We start from the raw sequence: 18879 nt of genomic DNA, 5'->3' as shown, positions 1-18879 counted from the left end.
AAAATATTGCATAACTGCTTTGAGAAAAAAACATACACCATTCCCTAAGGATAGCATATGAGAGGGATATTGAGTTTATGCATATTTTTCATAAATAGGTCATGCTGATGTTAAGAGTACCCTCAATTTGGGAAAGTATTTTGAACTGCCACTATTCACTGCCAGTTACTAATTTTATACAAGATAATTGTGTTTTTTGCTTTTCTGTTTATCTCACGTAAACACTAGTGTGATTTTATATTGCTGTTTACATGCACAGCAATATATGTTCTATGCATACCTATATGCACAGAAAAAATAAGTATTCTTTCTGTTATTGATGATGGAGACCACCAACATCTATTATAATAGGATGATGTTTATTGTACTTATTACTTACATCAAGACCAGGCTCTCCATCTTTCCCCTGCCAAAGAACCATAGTAGCTACATTAGTGTCGCTAAGTTTTATGAATAGGTTATTGCTTGATTTAAGGCTGTCTCAACATGCAACACTAGTACTAGAATGACTACTTCAGAAATGTGAAAAAGATTCTCTATGGATTAGTGACTGTTAGTGTTGCAACTAAGGGTCATGAAAATTTTATATATTGGGTTAAATAGTCTCATATTTTGCTGATGTTTAAGGGTTGGTAACTAAGTTATCAGTCCAGGAGTTAAGTTAAAAGCAAAAATACTGTTTAGTTGATTTAAAAACACACCAGCACTAATAGGGGATGTGAATCAATGCTACTTTAATTTGGTAACTTAGTAGTTAGCTCATAAATGAGTAAAGAATATAGAAATTGTTTCCTGTTAAATACAGTTTTAATTTGGCTAGATGTGCACACTGTGTGTGAAGGGTTTGAAGGTTGCAACTTAGAAGCTGTTTTTAAGTAAGCTTTGTAAATGAATAATCCCAAATATATTTTTTTTAAGTCGTAAGACTGTTAGGCAAGAATGATAAATTCACTCCCACAGTGCGTGCAGATGATCATGGTGATGACCCTATTGTGTCATACTATGGATCCATCCAAAGTTCACAAGAGGCTAGTTTGATTCCGTCAATTAGATTTTGAAACCTATTTCAAAATCAGCATCTATTTTTTTCATTAGCACTGAGGTAATCATGGTTTAGGTTTATTATTTCAATTCCTAAAAAGCATATGGGAGATATGGAAAGGTTAAAATTCTTAATGCAACACATTCTTCTACTGTAGTCCTACCCTATCTTAATGAATCAATTATAATTCTTCCCAAGATAATATTTTAAAAGCAAACCAGAGGTCTTAATTTCAATTCTGTGTAATTAAGAATTTTCAGGTCGGGTGCAGTGGCTCACACCTGTAATCCTAGCACTTTAGGAGGCCGAATTGGGTGAATCACTTGAGGCCCGGAGTTCAAGACCAGTCTGGCCAACATAGTGAAACCCCTGTGTCTACTAAAAACACAAAAATTAGCCAGCACGGTGGCACATGCCTGTAGTCCCAGCTACTCGGGAGACCGAAGCAGGAGAAATGCTTGAACCCAGAAGGTGGAGGTTGTAGTGAGCCGAGATTGTGCCACTGCACACCAGCCTGGGCAAAAGAGTGAGACTCCATTTCAAAAAAATAATAATAATAATAAAAAGAATTTTCAGAAGACAGAACACTATCAATGTTCTATGTTCTGAACATCATTTGTCATCACAGTTATTTAGAAAAACATCATCATAAATATCAATTTAATTTGGGGAATAATTTTTAGTAGCAAGAGTCATTTTAGTAAATAGCCTATAGGAACAGATAAAGTCTGAAGAAGGCTGTTTTCAATGAGGCTTCCACAGCCATTTTTGGATCCAGTGGCCTTCCAAGGAAGTACCAGTTATGAGTGTCCAGTAAGATGACGTAGGGAGGGCATCTTCTGACAGTCAGAATCCTGTTCTTGGCTTAATAGTTTATTCTAGAGACAGTCTCTGATCCTCTCAATCTTGTGAAGTGACTGCATATGGGTCTGTACATGATGAGTGGGCGAGAGACTGAATATGACCTATTTGTGAAGGACATGGAATTACTGGCATCACAGATCATTAGCGGACTGTTGTTTTCTTGTCTAACATTAGTCTGCCCCACAGGGAAGGGTTAACCGTGTCAGTGACTGGTCATCTATGCATGCGGAAGGTGGGGACGTGCATGTGACTGGGAACTCACAGGCAGCCCATAGGGCCCTCTCGGTCCAGGTTCTCCCATAGCTCCTTTTTCGCCCTAAAATGAAAAGTAGAAAGTTCAAATCACACACACCTACATTCACACACTTTCTCTCATGCCCTGTGTATAAAGCCTCTATTTCAAGGATCATTCTATGAAAATCTCAAAGATTTAGGCTCTTAGAGAGTCACTTCCAGTGACAGTTGGAAAGCAATGCACAGAAGCATCTTTTACTAAATCACCTTTGAAATAGGGGCAGCAGAAGATTGCCGCTGCCCAGCTGTGAGAAAGCATTTGCATCTCTCAGATGCCATACTTGGGTTTCTTTGGCATTAGTGTTAAACATTTATTTGTTACTAATTATTTTGTTAGCACCTTTAAATGTAAAAATAAATTGCCTTTTCTTTTTTTTAAATTATACTTTAAATTCTGGGGTACATGGGCAGAACATTCAGATTTATTACATAGGTATATACTTGCCATCCATCACCCCATCATTTACATTAGGTATTTCTCCTAATGCTATCCCTCCCCTAGGCCCCCAACCCCCGACAGGCCCCAGTGTGTGATGTTCCCCCCGCCCCTATGTCCATGTGTTCTCATTGTTAAACACCCACTTATGAGTGAGAACATGCAGTGTTTGGTTTTCTGTTCTTGTGTCAGTTTGCTGAGAATGATGGTTTCCAGCTTTATCCATGTCCCTGCAAAGGACACATGAACTAATCCTTTTTATTATTATTATTTATTTATTTATTTTATTGTACTTTAGGTTCTGGGGTACATTTGCAGGATTGTTGCATAGGTACAAACATGGCAATGTGGTTTTATTATTTATTTATTTTATTGTACTTTAGGTTCTGCGGTACATTTGCAGGATTGCTGTTTATTATTTATTTGTTTTATTGTACTTTAGGTTCTGGGGTACATTTGCAGGATTGTTGCATAGGTACACACATGGCAATGTGGTTTACTGCCTCCATCCCCCGTCACCTACATCTGGCATTTCTCCCCATGCTATCCCTCCCAGACCTCCCGACCCCTCCGCTGTCCCTCCCTTGGCTCCCCCGACAGACCTGTTTGTGATGCTCCCCTCCCTGTGTCCATGTGTTCTCACTGTTCAACACCTGCCTATGAGTGAGAACATATGGTGTTTGATTTTCTGTTCTAGTGTCAGTTTGCTGAGAATGATGGTTTCCAGATTCATCCGTGTCCCTACAAAGGGCATGAACTCATCGTTTTTTATGGCTGCATAGTATTCCATGGTGTATATGTGACACATTTTCCTTGTCCTGTCTATCGATGATGGGCATTTGGGCTGGTTCCAGGTCTTTGCTATTGTACACAGGGCTACAATGAACATACATGTGCATGTGTCTTTATAGTAGAATGATTTATAATCCTTTGGGTATATACCCAGTAATGGGATTGCTGGGTCAAATGGAATTTCTATTTCTAGGTCCTTGAGGAATTGCCACTCTGTCTTCCACAATGGTTGAACTAATTTACACTCCCACCAACAGTGTAAAAGTGTTCCTATTTCTCCATGTCCTCTCCAGCATCTGTTGTCTCCAGATTTTTAAATGATTGCCATTCTAACTGGCATGAGGTGGTATCTCAATGTGGTTTTGATTTGCATTTCTCTAATAATCAGTGATGATCATTTTTTCATATGTTTGTTGGCTTCATATATGCCTTCTTTTGAAAAGTGTCTGTTCATATACTTCACCCACTTTTAGATGGGTTTTTTTTTTCTTGTAAATCTGTTTTAGTTCTTTGTAGATTCTGGATATTAGCCTGTTGTCAGATGGGTAGATTGCAAACATTTTTTCCCATTCTGTTGGTTGCCGGTTCACTCTAATGATTGTTTCTTTTGCTGTACAGAAGCTCTGGAGTTTAATTAGGTCCCATTTGTCTATTTTGGCTTTTATTGCCAATGCTCTTGATGTTTTAGTCGTGAAGTCCTTGCCTATGCCTGTGTCCTGAATGGTTTTGCCTAGGTTTTCTTCTAGGGTTTTTATGGTGTTAGGTCTTATGTTTAAATCTTTAATCCATCTGGAGTTAATTTTAGTGTAAGGTGTCAGGAAGGAGTCCAGTTTCTGCTTTCTGCACATGGCTAGCCAGTTTTTCCAACACCATTTATTAAACAGGGAATCCTTTCCCCATTGCTTGTTTTTGTCAGGTTTGTCAAAGATCAGATGGTTGTAGATATGTGGCATTGCCTCCAGGGCCTCTATTCTGTTCCATTTGTCTATATCTCTGTTTTGGTACCAGTACCATGCTGTTTTGATTACTGTAGCCTTGTAGTATAGTTTGAAATCAAGTAGTATTATGCCTCTGGCTTCGTTCTTTTTGCTTAGGATTATATCGGCTATACGGACTCCCTTTTGGTTCCAAATGAAGTTTAAGGTGGTTTTTTCCAGTTCCGTGAAGAAGGTCATTGGTAGCTTGATGGGGATAGCATTGATTCTGTAAATTACTTTGGGCAGTATGGCCATTTTCACAATATTGATTCTTCTTAACCATGACTATGGAATGTTTCTCTATATGTTTGTGTCCTCTCTTACTTCCTTGAGCAGTGGTTCATAGTTCTCCTTGAAGAGGTCCTTTACATCCTTTGTTAGTTGTATTCCTAGGTATTTTACTCTCTTTGTAGTAATTGTGAATGGGAGTTCGCTCATGATTTGGCTCTCTGTTAGTCTCTTTTTGGTGTATAGAAATGCTTGTGGTTTCTGCACATTGATTTTTTATACTGAGACTTTGCTGAAGTTGCTTATCAGTTTAAGGAGATTTTGGGCTAAGACGATAGGGTCTTCTAAATATACAATCATGTCGTCTGCAAATAGAGACAATTTGACTTCCTCTTTTCCTTATTGAATACTTTTTTTTTTCTTTCCTAATTGCTCTGGCTAGAACTTCCAATACTATATTGAATAGGAGTGGTGACATAGGGCATCCTTGTCTAGTACCGGATTTCAAAGGAATGCTTCCAGTTTTTGCCCATTCAGTATGATATTGGCTGTAGGTTTGTCATAAATAGCTTTTATTATTTTGAGATATGTTCCTTCGATACCTAGTTTATTGAGAGTTTTTAGCATAAAGGGCTGCTGCATTTTGTCAAAGGCCTTCTCTGCATCTATTGAGATAATCGTGTGGTTTTTGTCTTTGGTTCTGTTTATGTGGTGGATTACATTTATAGACTTGCGTATGTTGAACCAGCCTTGCATCCCTGGGATGAAGTCTACTTGATTGCAATAAGTAGGATAAGCTTTTTGATGTGCTGTTTCAATTGGTTTGCCAGTATTTTATTGAAGATTTTTGCATCTATGTTCATCATGGATATTGGCCTAAAGTTTTCTTTTTTTGTTGAGTCTCTGCTGGGTGTTGGTATCAGGATGATGCTGGTCTCATAAAATGATTTGGGAAGGAGTCCCTCTTTTTGTATTCTTTAGAAAAGTTTCAGAAGGAATGGTACCAGCTCCTCTTTGTATGTCTGGTAGAATTCAGCTGTGAACTCAGCTAAATTCTTTGGGTTCACAGCTAAATTTGGTTGGTAGGCTATTAATTGCTGCCTCAACTTCAGCCCTTGTTATTGGTCTGTTCAAGGTTTCAACTTCTTCCTAGTTTAGGCTTGGGAGGGTGCAAGTGTCCAGGAATTCATCTATTTCTTCCAGGTTTACTGGTTTATGTGCATAGAGTTGTTTGTAGTAATCTCTGATTGTAGTTTGTATTTCTGTGGAGTCAGTGGTGATATCCCCTTTATCATTTTTTATTGCATCTATTTGATTCTTCTCCCTTTTCTTTTTTATTAATCTGGCTAGCAGTCTATTTTGTTTATCTTTTCAAAAAACCAACTCCTGGATTTATTGATTTTTTTAAAGGATTTTTTGTGTCTCTATCTCCTTCAGTTCTGCTCTGATCTTAGTTATTTCTTGTCTTCTGCTAGCTTTTGAGATTTTTTGATCTTGCTCTTCTAGCTCTTTCAATTTTGATGATAGGGTATCAATTTTAGATCTTTCCTCACTTCTTTGGTGGGCATTTATTGCTATAAATTTTCCTCTAGACACTGCTTTAAATTCCTCTAGACACTGTTTTCATTCTTGTTGGTTTCAAAGAACACCTTTATTTCTGCCTTCATTTCATTGTTTATCCAGTCAACATTCAGGAGCCAGTTGTTCAGTTTCTATGAAGTTGTGCAGTTCTGAGTTTCTTACTTCTGAGTTCTAATTTGATTGCACTGTGGTCTGAGAGACTGTTTGTTCTGATTTCTGTTGTTTTGGATTTGCTGAGGAGTGATTTACTTCCAATTATGTGGTCAATTTTAGAGTAAGTGCCATGTGGTGCTGAGAAGAATGTATAGTCTGTGGATTTGGGGTGGAGATTTCTGTAGATGTCTATTAGGTCCATTTGGTCCAGATCTGAGTTCAAGTCCTGGATTTCCTTGTTAATTTTATGTCTCGTTGATCAGTCTAATATTGACAGTGGAGTGTTAAAGTCTCCCACTATTATTGTCTGGGAGTCTAAGTCTCTTTGTAGATATTAAAGAACTTGCTTTATGTATCTGGATGCTCCTATATTGGGTGCGTATATATTTAGGATCATTAGTTCTTCTTGATGCATTGATCCTTTTATCATTGTGTAATGTTCTTCTTTGTCTCTTTTGATCTTTGTTGGTTTAAAGTCTATTTTATCAGAGACTAGGATTGTGACTCTGCTTTTTTTTTTCTCTCCATTTGCTTGATGAGTCTTCCTCCATCCCTTTATTTTTAGCCCATGTGTGTCCTTGCATGTGAGATGGGTTTCCTGAATACAGCACACTAATGGGTGTTGACTTTTTATCCAATTTGCCAGTCTGTGTCTTTTGATTGAGGCATTTAGTCCATCTAAATTTAAGGTTAATATTGTTTTGTGTGAATTTGATCCTGCCATTTTGATGCTAGCTGGATGTTTTGTCCATTAGTTGACACATTTTCTTCATCGTGTCAATATTCTTTACCATTTGGTATGTTTTTGGAGTGGCTGGTACTGGTTGTTCCTTTCCTTGTTTAGTGCTCCTTTCAGGAGCTCTTATAATGCAGGCCTGGTGGTGATGAAATCTCTCAGCAATTGCTTGTTCATAAAGGATTTTCTTTCTCCTTTGCTTATGAAGCTTAGTTTGGCTGGACATGAAATTCTAGGTTGAAAGTTCTTTTCTTTCAGGATGTTGAATATTGGCCCCCAGTCTCTTCTGGCTTGTAGGGTTTCTGCTGAGAGATCTGCTGTGAGTCTGATGGGCTTCCCTTTGTGGGTAACCCGACCTTTCTCTCTTGCTGCCCTTAGCATTTTTTCCTTCATTTCAACCCTGGTGAATCTGACAATTATGTGCTTTGGGGTTGCTCTTCTTGAGGAATATCTTTGTGGTGTTCTCTGTATTTCCTGGACTTGAATGTTGGCCTGGCTTGCTAGGCTGGGGAAGTTCTCCTGGATAATATCCTTGAGAGTGTTTTCCAGGTTGGATTCATTCTCTCTGTCACATTCAGGTACACCTGTCAAAGGTAGATTAGGTCTTTTCACATAATCCCATATTTCTTGGAGGCTTTATTCATTGCTTTCACTCTCTTTTCTCTATTCTTGCCTTCTCATTTTATTTCATTGAGTTGATCTTCTGTCTCTGACATCCTTTTCTTCTGCTTGGTCGATTCGGCTATTGAAACTTGTGTATGCTTCGTGAAGTTCTCATGCTACGTTTTCAGCTCTATCAAGTCATTTACATTCTTCTCTAAGCTGTTTATTCTAGTTAGCATCTCATTTAACCTTTTTTAAAGGTTCTTAGTTTCTTTATATTGGGTTAGCACATGTTCTTTTAGCTCTGAGAAGTTTGTTATTACCCACCTACTGAAGCCTGTTTCTGTCAATTCATCAGATTCATTCTGTATCCATCTTTTATCCCTAGCTGGTGAGGAGTTGTGATCCCTTGGAGGAGGAGACATATTCTGGTTTTTGGTGTTTTCATCCTCTTTGTGCTGGTTTCTTTGCCCATCTTAGTGGTTTTATCTACCTGTGGTCTTTGTAGTTGGTGACTTTCAGATGGGGTCTCTGAGTAGACGTCCTTTTTGTTGATATTGAAGCTATTTCTTTCTGCTTCTTAGTTTTTCTTCTAACAGTCTGGCCTCTCTGCTGCAGGACCATTGGAGGTCCATTCCAGAGCCTGCTTGCCTGTGGATCACCCGCAGGGGGCGCAGAACGGTAAGAGTTGCCACCAGTTTCCTCGTCTGCTATCCTCATCCCAGAAGGGTACCTACCAAATATCAGCCTGAGCTCTCCTTTATGAGGTGTCTCTTTGGGTATACGGGGGTCAGGGAGTTGCTTGAGGAGACAGTCTGTCTCTTATACGAGCTCAAGTGCTGTACTGGGAGCTCCATTGTTCTGCGCAGAGCTTCTGGGCAGTTACCTTTAAGTCTGCTGTAGCTGAACTCATAACCACCTCTTTTCCCAGGTGCTCTGTCCTAGGAAGGTTGGCTTTATTTATAAGTTCCTGTTGTGCTGCTGCCTTTTTTCATAGATGCCCTGCCCCGTATGGAGTAGTATAGTCACAGTCTGCCAGCAGAGTTGTTGCTAAGCTGCTGCAGGCTCTGCCCAGCTGCTGTGTGAACTGCCTTTTAGTTGTGGACTGCCTTGGTAGTGGGGGATGCCCTCACTCCCACTGAGCTGTCCTGGGTCCAGCTGTGCTTGCTGCAAAACTCAATCCAGAGTGTTTCAAATTGCTTGTTTTGTGGGGGTGGTACCCGCCAAGCCAGATCACCTGGCTCTCCATCTCAGCCCCCTCCCTTTCAGTTGAATGGGCGGCTCTGTCTCCCAGGTGTTTGAGGCACCAGTAGAAACAGCCGCCCAGACTTGTGTGAGTTTCTGTGCGCTGACCCAGCACCAGCAGAAACCACCATGCTAAAAACTCTTGGTGCTTTTAGGCCCGGGAATCTCCTGGTCTGTGGGCAGTGAAAACTTGTTTGGAAGTGCAGTGAGCACTCGCCCTCTGTGCTGTTCTTGCTGGGAACTGCACTCCGGAGCTGTTCCTATTTGGCCATCTTGGATCCTCCTTCAAACTCATCCTTTTCTATGGCTGCATGGTATTCCACAGTGTGTATGTGCCACATTTTCTTTATCCAGTCCATCAGTGATGGGCATTTGGGTTGGTTCCAAGTCTTTGCTATTGTGAACAGTGCTGCAGTAAACATATTTATGCATGTGTCTTTATAACAGAATGATTTATAATCATTTGGGTATATACCCAGTAATGGAATTGCTGGGTCAAATAGTATTTCTGTTTCTAGATCCTTGAGGAATTGCCACAGTCTTCCACAATGGTTAAACTAATTTACACTCCCACTAACAGTATAAAAAGCATTCCTATTTTTCCACATCCTCTCCAGCATCTGTTGTCTCCTGATTTTTTTAATGATCGCCATTCTAACTGGTGTGAGATGGTATCTGAATGTGGTTTTAATTTGCATTTCTCTAATGATCAGTGATGAACTTTTTTTCATATGTTTGTTGGCCACATAAATGTCTTCTTTTGAGAAGTGTCTGTTCATATCTTTAACCCATGTTTTGATGGGGTTATTTTTTTCTTGTAAATTTTTTAAAGTTCTTTGTAGATTCTGAATATTAGTCCTTTGTCAGATGGGTAGATGCAAAAATTTTCTTCCCATTCTGTTGGTTGCCAGTTCATTCTAATGATAGTTTCTTTTGCTATGCAGAAGCTCTTTAGTTTAATTAGATCCCATTTGTCTATTTTGGCTTTTGTTGCCATTGCTTTTGGTGTTTTGGTCTCTAAGTCCTTGCCCATGTCTATGTTCTGAATGGTATTGCCAAGGTTTTCTTCTAGGGTTTTTATGGTGTTAGGTCTTATGTTTAAATCTTTAACCCATCTGGAGTTATTGTATAAGGTGTAGGGAAGGGATCCAGTTTCAGTTTTCCCCATATGGCTAGCCAGTTTTCCCAACACCATTTATTAAATGGGGAATCCTTTCCCCATTGCTTGTTTTTGTCAGGTTTGTCAAAGATCAGATGATTGTAGATATGTGGCATTATTTCTGAGATACCATGCTGTTTTGATTACTGGAGCCTTGTAGTATAGTTTGAAGTCAGGTAGTGTGATGCCTCCAGCTTTTTTTTTTTTTTTTTTTTTTTTTTTTGCTTAGAATTGTCTTGGCTATGCAGGCTCTATTTTGGTTCCATATGAATTATAAGGTGGTTTTTTCCCAATTCTGTGAAGAAAGTCAATGTTAGCTTCATGGGGATAACACTGAATCTATAAATTACTTTGGGCAATATGGCCATTTTCACAATATTGATTCTCCTTAAGCATGAGCATGGAATGTTTTTCCATCTGTTTGTGTCCTCTCTTATTTCCCTGAGCAGTGTTTTATAGTTCTCCTTGAAGAAGTCCTTCACATCTCTTGTTAGTTTTATTCCTAGGTATTTTATTCTCTTTGTAGCAATTGTGAATGGGAGATCACTCATGATTTGGCTCTGTGTTTGTCTGTTACTGGTGTATAGGAATGCTTGTGGGTTTTGCACATTGATTTTGCATCCTGAGACTTTGCTGAAGTTGCTTATCAGCTTAAGGAGAGTCTGGCTGAGATAATGGGGTCTTCTAAATATAAGTCATGTCGTCTGCAAGTAGAGACAATTTGACTTCCTTTTTCCCTAATTGAATACCCTTTATTTCTTTTTCTTGCCTGATTGCCCTGGCCAGAACTTCCAATACTATGTTGAATTGGAGTGATGAGAGTTGGCATCCTTGTCTTGTGCCTACTTTCAAAGGGAATGCTTCCAGTTTTTGCCCATTTAGTATGATATTGGCTGTGGGTTTGTCATAAATAGCTCTTATTGTTTTGAGATACATTCCATTGACACCTAGTTTATTGAGAGTTTTTAGCATAAAGGTGCCTTTTTTTTTTTTTTTTTTGAGACAGGGTCTCCCTCTTTCATCCAGCTGGAATGCAGTGGCACAACCATGGCTCATTGAAACCTCAAACTCTTGGGCCTAAGCGATCCTCTCAGCTTGACCTCCTGAGTTGCTGGGACTACAGGCATACACCACTATGCTCAGCTAGTTTTTAAATTATTTGTGGAGATAGAGGTCTTACTATGTTTTCCAGGCTGGTCTTCAACTCTGGGCCTCAAGCAATCCTCCCACCTCAGACTCCCAAAGTGTTGGGATTACAGGTATGAGCCACAGTGCTTGGCCTGAAGTGCCTTTTCCTCTTTTATCAAAAAACAATTCTTCAGGGAAGCCTTTCCTAAATTGCCCACTTCCTATCCCCAGCTATATTTTATTTCACAGCCCTTAGACACCAGAAGACACATAAAGCTTACGACCTGCTTATTCTCTGCTACTCTTACTAGAATATGCACATGAGGGTTCTGGGACCTCTAGCTTTGTTGTTCCCTATAGCATCCCTGTAGCTTAGAATAGTGTTTGGCACATCAGTAAATGTTTGTTGAATGAATGAATCAAAGCAAATCTGTATAATTATATACACAGTTTGCTTCCTTTCAGAAAAAGAGGATTCGTTTTTTATTTTTATTATGATTTTTTTGAGACAGAGTCTTGCTTGCTCTGTTGCCCAGGCTAGAGTGCAGTGTTATGATCTCGGCTTACTGCAACCTCCACCTCCTGGGTTCAAGCAATTCTTGTGACTCAGTCTCCTGAGTAGCTGGGATTACAGGTGTGGGCCACCATGCCCAGCTAATTTTGTATTTTTAGTAGAGACTGGGTTTCACCATGTTGGCCAGGTTGGTCGTGAACTCCTGACCTCAGGTTATCCACCCACCACAGCCTTCCAAAGTGCTGGGATTACAGATGTAAGTCACTGCACCTGGCTTGAAAAAGAGGGTTTAAAAGCTCTCAACCCCTCTGAATGTTACATAAAGAAGGTATATGATGTTATCTTCCTCACTCTCTTTCCAAGTGCCTATTTAAGTAGAATAGCTTTCCCAGCTTACATGATATTCTTGAATGATTATAAAGAATAAGTGTTATTGGACTTAATCTTGTGAATAAAATAATTGTGATAATAATGAAAGATGTTCTGTATTTCAAATGGTGTCTTCTTCTGTGCCATCCCCTAAGTGTTTGTCAGTATTTAGTTGGAAACTTCAGGAGTAATAGTGATTTTATATGAGTAGCCAGACAGAAAATCTTATCTCCTTTTATCACACCCCTGAAGGAAATCTTTTTCATGGCAAAATGCCAGGTTCAGCTGATAAGAGTGCCTGCAAGAGCCACCTGATATGCCTGTGTTTCTCCAGATTCCCATGTAAGCAAATTTCAGGTCCCTGTTAGCATTTTCTTTATCTAAATTTGAGGGGTCAGTGGGACGAATTAACACGTCACCTAGAGGCAATGTGACACAAGTTAGATTACTGAAAATAAATATAAAAGTTCAAGCTTTTATTATATTTATTTTCAGTTATTTTTATTTTATTTTCAGTTATTACCTTTAGTAATAACTAAAGCAGAAGCAATTGTACTCAACACAGTGACCAGATTTTAAATGAAACATTAAACATTTTTTTAAGAAGGGAATTTCCTTAACTTGTTAAGAGGCATCTATAAAAAAAAATCTACAGCATAGGACTTAATAGTGAAATATCAATCCCGTTAAGAACGGAGAAAGGGACAGGTGTGGTGGCTTATGCCTATAATAGCACTTTGGGCGTTCAAGGCAGAAGGATCATTTGAGGCCAGGAGTTTGAGAGCAGCCTGGGCAACAAGGTGAGACCCTATCTCTAAAAAACCAAAAAAAATTACCAGTAGGGGTGTGTGTGTGTGTGTGTGTGTGTGTGTGTAGTGGGAGGTGAGGGTTTTAAGGGAGGAGTCACATAAACTGGACCACGTCTAGTTTGAAATAACTCTACAGATTAGGGTGGGTCTAATTGGAAAAATCTCCACAGATTATTTTGATATAACCACTCCCTTCTCCCCTGAGAATCTTGGCTTTGTCTTATTCTTAAAACAAATAAATTATGGCTTATTCAAATAAAGCTGTCACTAAGACAGTTGTTCGTGAAACTCCTCTTCTAGAACAGCCCACTCCAAATGATTACTTCAAGCTATTAACGGCTATTCCATTTCCCTTGCCAGTGACTGTCTCAGAAATGGACAGCTGACCCAGCTCTGGCAAATGAGGTGTCAGGGGTATCAGCCGAGAAGCTCTGTGGAAGGTTCCTCCCTGCTCAGGAAGAAACATGGGGGTGATCTCTCTGTTCTCTGCCGGTGTCTCACCAGAGAGGATGCTTGGACCACCGTGGCCAGTTTGTCTGTGGTCAGAAGACAAAGCCAACATGTGGAAAAGGGCCCCCAGGCAAAACCTTGAGTCCTCCTTTAAATATTTTCTTATATAAAACAATATATTTCTTTATTGTGTAAGCCATTTTGAATTTGGGTTCTATCACTTACAGCCAAAAGCCTTCTAATGATTCCAGCTTGAAAACTTTTAGGAATGAAATATTAACACAGGGATTTGAATGTGCAACTCCTTTACCTGGATTGAGCAATTTCAAAAGTAGTTTTCAACCTCTCAAACTTAACACACACTATAGAGGTCCAAAGCCATATGAAGAAATTAGCCAAGGCAGGGAGCATCAGGTGCTTGCAGAGTGGAATATTCATGCTGTCAGTCACACATTTGAAAATGTTTGAATAACACTGCCTGTCAAATGTGTGGTTTCTTTTAGGTTGTTCTAATTTCAACAGAAAGACAAAGAGAGAAGAGCGAAAGCTCCAGACATCAACACTGAGGTACTATTCTAGAATGCCTCCTTTTGCTGTTTCTGACTTCTTTAAAATTGAAACTTTTTGAAGAGTCCAGATGGTGCCTCCATCAATTAACTCTGAGAATCACACTCCAGTTTAGCACTTCCAGTGAGGGGCACTTGGAGAGTACTGATATATGATCCAGTTAAGATAGTTAACATGCTGAGTAAATACAAGAGTAACACTTCACACTGCACACCATTTGACTAAAACTATGCCTTCAAAATTCTTAGCAATTTCATTTGCTCTTCTGGTTAATTCTACTCCAGCACTGAGACCTGATACTCTTGTGACATTGTGGAGCTATCGGAAGTAGCAGCTGATTTACCACACGGCAAACCCTCATGAGCCCCAGGGCATTCTGCCAAAAGACTGCCTGAGATTTGCTGCTCCATTTTTAGTACATGGGCTGGGTTTCTTCATACAATGCTTGAAAGCCAATCTCCGTCAGAAGCATTGAGGCTTTTAGCGCTTAAATATTTTTAATTAAGATGATCTTCAGAAGTCATTGGCTTGATCTTAGAAATATGACAATTGCACATTCAGATTATATGTTCCCTTAGAACTCATCTCTTTCTACAAACATTCTTGGATAAAACCAATCTTCATCACTGTACAGCTTCTACTATTTGTATTATTTTGGCCTCATTCTCTGGTTATTTATTTCCTGTATGCATTTATTTTCCTCTGCAATTATATTGCAAACTCTTCTAGGTCAGGAAGAATAGTTGCTTTCTTTGCAGCATTCAGTATATATTTGTAAATACTAATAAAATATCAGGAGATGATTAATCATAATGGTATTATTCAATGTACTGAAGCAAATTAGCAAAATAGGCTTTACCTAAGTGGGAAGAGAGTGTTTCCATCTCACACAAGAAGTAATATCGCACTTTTCACATAGTAGCATTTGCTAAATATTTCCTGAAGGAATGCGATCACTACACACAACACAGAATTATGGAACTAGAAGGTATGGCAAAGAAATCACTACTGGGCCTCTTTTTTTTGAAAGCAAATTACCCAGACTGATGAAAATCTATCTAGTTTTTAAAAGACCACAAACTTGCACAGTGAATCATTCTAACGTTTTGAAGCCCTCCCTATTAAAATACTTTCTTTATATCCTGTCCTAGATGGTAGGGAAATTGATGACATAATTCCACTCAGACACACAAAAATACTTCTAAGATTTCTAAGGTGAGGAAAAGAAAAAGTGGGAGGAAGACAGAGAAGAGAGAGAGTATGTTCCAGACAGATGACCAGCTGCTGATTCTGCAGTACATTTCTTTGTGTCAGATATTTATCTTCCATTCTGAATGTCTTTTTTTCCCCGCAAAAGATATGGAAACATGGCTTAGCAAGAGAGAGGTTAGTGAAAGGTTTTTGTTATATAATGCACTGAATTATTTCCTTATGGTTAAAGAAAAAGTCTATCCTTTAGTAAAAAAGGGGGAGCATGTGTAATTGTGCAGAAAAGAATACTTAAGTTTCGTAATTTCCTTTGGAAAAGAAGTTATAACCTAGTCTGAATGACTACAGTAGCTTTATATAAAAGATTATCAACTAGAATACATACTCCTGGAAATTTTAATTCCATTGACTTCAACTTTCTGGATGAAGGCCAAACGAAAATATCTTCCTTATGGGTGAAGGAAGAATCATCTGAACTATTTATTTTAGCTACGTAAATGTATGTATTGTTTTTATTAAGACAGCCATGCTTTATTTTATGCTCTGTGGTTTTCTCTCTCAATATTAGGACTCTGAATAGAACTTAGGATGGTATCTATTTTTATTTAGTATTAGATAGCCCTTTATTTCTTCTGAAAAATGAACAGTTCAACTAATATGGAAAAGTCATACTCTGTGTTTTTTTTAGTACACAGCTTAATAACCTCAGCAACAACTTACTCTTTCTCCTTTGGGACCTGCAGGGCCATGGGGTCCCATAGGACCATCTGTACCCTAAAAAAAAAAAGATAATATGAGACATATCACAAGGACTGCAAGAATAGCAGTTACAATTTATCCTGGATTTTTCCTGGGTGAATGGTGCCTAAGAATGTCAGTAAGACAACTCATTTCCTTTTAAAGTGCTTTATGCTTGATTATTTCAGGTCAGTGGTTTACAAGAAACTCATGCAAAAAGGATGAATTATATAACTGCATGTTTCAATGAAAGGGACACAAAAAAAGCTGCATATCATATTTAATTATATATTTTCCTCTGACTTAAATAAAGCATCATTGGCTCAGCACAGTGGCTCACGCCTGTAATCACAGCACTTTGGGAAGCTGAGGTGGGTAGATTACCTGAGGTCAGGTGTTTGAGACCAGCCTGGCCAGCATGGTGAAACCCCATCTCTACTGAAAATACAAAAATTAGCTGGGCATGGTGGCAGGTGCCTGTAGTCCCAGCTACTCTGGAGGCTGAGGCAGAAGAATCGCTTGAACCCAGGAGGCTGAGATGATTACAGTGAGCCAAGATCATGCCATTGCACTCCAGCCTGGGCAACAGAGTGAGACTCTGTCTCAATAAATAAATAAAGCATCTTCACTTTGCCCATAATCTTAAGAAGAAAAATGTAATTGTTTTTTCTTCCTGTCACCTCTTCCTCAGGCCCTTTCTCTGCACTCACTGCTACCCTTAGCTGGGCAGGCTCTAAACTCTTGTTTTCAGCTGTTAAGAGGCTTGAACAGTTACACAAATGGAAGAAAATTATTAAGTAAATGAAAACAAACAGTGTATAACTGTTCAAACTTTCTGTGGCTCTGTTGAGGGCAGCAGTGGCTTATAGGAAAGGAATCATTCTTTTAGATTCTGAGGCAGTGGCTAGTCACTAAGCTTATAACAACTCACAAACCAGACAGCCAAGATGACTGACTTAAAGGTATAATTGCCTTTTGTCCTCCTGCTTAGTTCAGGATTAGGATTTCTGTGGTAGAAGAGATAATATTTGAATGAATGTAATAACACTGAGGTCCAGTGAAAATAATGACTGCCTGAAATAAGAAGTTTTTAGAATTGAAAAGATGGAAATTTCTTTTAGTTTTTTTTTTTTTTTTTTTTTTTTTTTTGAGACTAAGTCTCACTCCGTCATCCAGGCTGGAGTGCAATGGCATGATTTCATCTCACTGCAACCTCTGCCTCCTGGGTTCAAGAGATTCTCCTGTCTCAGCCTCCCAAGTAGCTGAGATTACAGGCACCCACCACCACACCTGGCTAATATTTGTATTTTTAGTAGAGACGGGGTTTCACCATGTTAGCCAGGCTGGTCTTGAACTCCTGACCTCGTGATTCACTCGCCTCGACCCCTCAAAGTACTGGGATTACAAGCGTGAGCCACCACGCCTAGCCTTAGATTCTTAAGACTATAGCCAGGACTTCAAGTACACTTGCTCATTTCCAGGATAACTATGCTTAGATTCACAAAAAGTTGATTATAATATTTGCAAATGTAGGAACTATTTCAGCATGATTTTTCTTTAGTATTCCATTTCTGTTCTACTATTCTGGTTTATTCTATTACAGCCTTGTGATAAGAAAGAATTCAGAATTTTAAATTCATTCTAATGTTGCTGAATTCTCATCAGCTTAACTGATCTTTTTCTTACTGCCTGAATTCAAAGTTCACCTTCAGAAGACTTCTAAATACTGAGCATCTGTGGCTGAAATTTAAGAGCTGGAACTGTTAAGAACCGAAGAAAAAAGACAAAATGACAGAAGACAGACAAGTCATTTCTATGAACAGAAATTGAAAGTTAGTGCCAAGGAAGAAGCTACATTTGTAAAATGGACGTAAGTCTAAAAGGAAAAGCAAGTTAAAATAATTTCACATTATTTTGATCTCTTCAGAGGGCCTCTCTCATGAAATTGTAGGGCTTGCCTATTGGCTGGGACTCTAAGACAATGAAGCCAATTAGTCTGGTCATTATTCCCACCTAGCAAATTATCCAGACTTGAACATGGGCTTCAAAAAGATATTCTGGCAGTTCCACTGTTCTCCAGAGTTGCAACGTCCTCTGTCCAGCTTTCCCCTTTTTGCCACCATCTTTGTCCACCTTCTCCTTTTACTCCAGCTGTAAGTCCTCCCTCACCATTTAATGAGAGGACATGGAGCAAAGGGTCTGTCCTAAAGCACATGATTCACATCCACAAAACATGTCAGAACAAGACGAGCGACTGACTCACCCGGGATCCTGGCTTTCCGTCTAAGCCAGATGCTCCCTGTGTGATTTGGTCGGTAGCAGGGTTGGTGGGTGTAACACGAATGACAAGAACAGAGATTAGTATGAGGTACTGATGAACAAATGTAACACTTCAAACAACATAATACGTAGTTACAGGGTTCTGGGATGAATATCACATTGCTACAAATTGTTAGTTAAAAAAAAACAAACCACATGACAAACACCCCACAGATGATGGCATTTTAATGACATTTCTATTTGACAAATTCTTATTTAGAAATCAAGCTAATGAAGTGTATAAACTGAGCTACAAAGTAGTTACTCATAACAGTCACAGGCTTTATCTATTTTCCATATGAAATTCGTTTTCTAAAGACTGCTATTCACCATATATTTCTTTAGGTTCTGAAGAGAAAAGAATAGCAATTTCCTAAGAAAGGGCTCATTATAATAATCAGATTTAGCATTTCAGAAGAGGAAAAAGAGCTCTGGTTATACTTGTTAAAATAGTGTTTATTAATAACAAATGCAGGGTTTTCACATGTTAGGATGACTCTTGGTAGATTTTACATCCACAATTACTCATTGTTTTCTGGATTGTTCCTACTGTTCACATTACTTTCCACTAGAGGGACTTCTAGGAAAGGGAAAAAGCCAGAAAACAAATTGTGAGGCCGAGCAAAAAATAACTTCCAAACTAAATCGTTTCTCAATTCCTTCAAA

General features: G+C 38.9%; 1 protein-coding gene across 1 annotated transcript in view; it reads right to left on the bottom strand.

The window, feature by feature from the left end:
• Positions 1–18879, bottom strand: part of COL25A1 (collagen type XXV alpha 1 chain) — a 510463-nt gene that overhangs the window by 12232 nt on the left and 479352 nt on the right. Inside the window, exons 31-33 of the mRNA XM_064384022.1 lie at positions 15877–15930; positions 2169–2222; positions 380–406 (exon numbers count right to left, since the gene is read on the bottom strand). Of these exons, the coding sequence (XP_064240092.1) occupies positions 380–406; positions 2169–2222; positions 15877–15930 (135 nt within the window). The remainder of the gene's footprint in view (positions 1–379; positions 407–2168; positions 2223–15876; positions 15931–18879) is intronic.

The sequence above is a fragment of the Aotus nancymaae genome, unplaced genomic scaffold, assembly GCF_030222135.1.
Source record: "Aotus nancymaae isolate 86718 unplaced genomic scaffold, 86718_ANA_hifiasm-v0.15.2.pri h1tg000033l, whole genome shotgun sequence".
Lineage (NCBI taxonomy): Eukaryota > Metazoa > Chordata > Mammalia > Primates > Aotidae > Aotus > Aotus nancymaae.
Note: the sequence above shows the minus strand (reverse complement) of the source record. Positions and strands in the feature narration are given on the sequence as shown.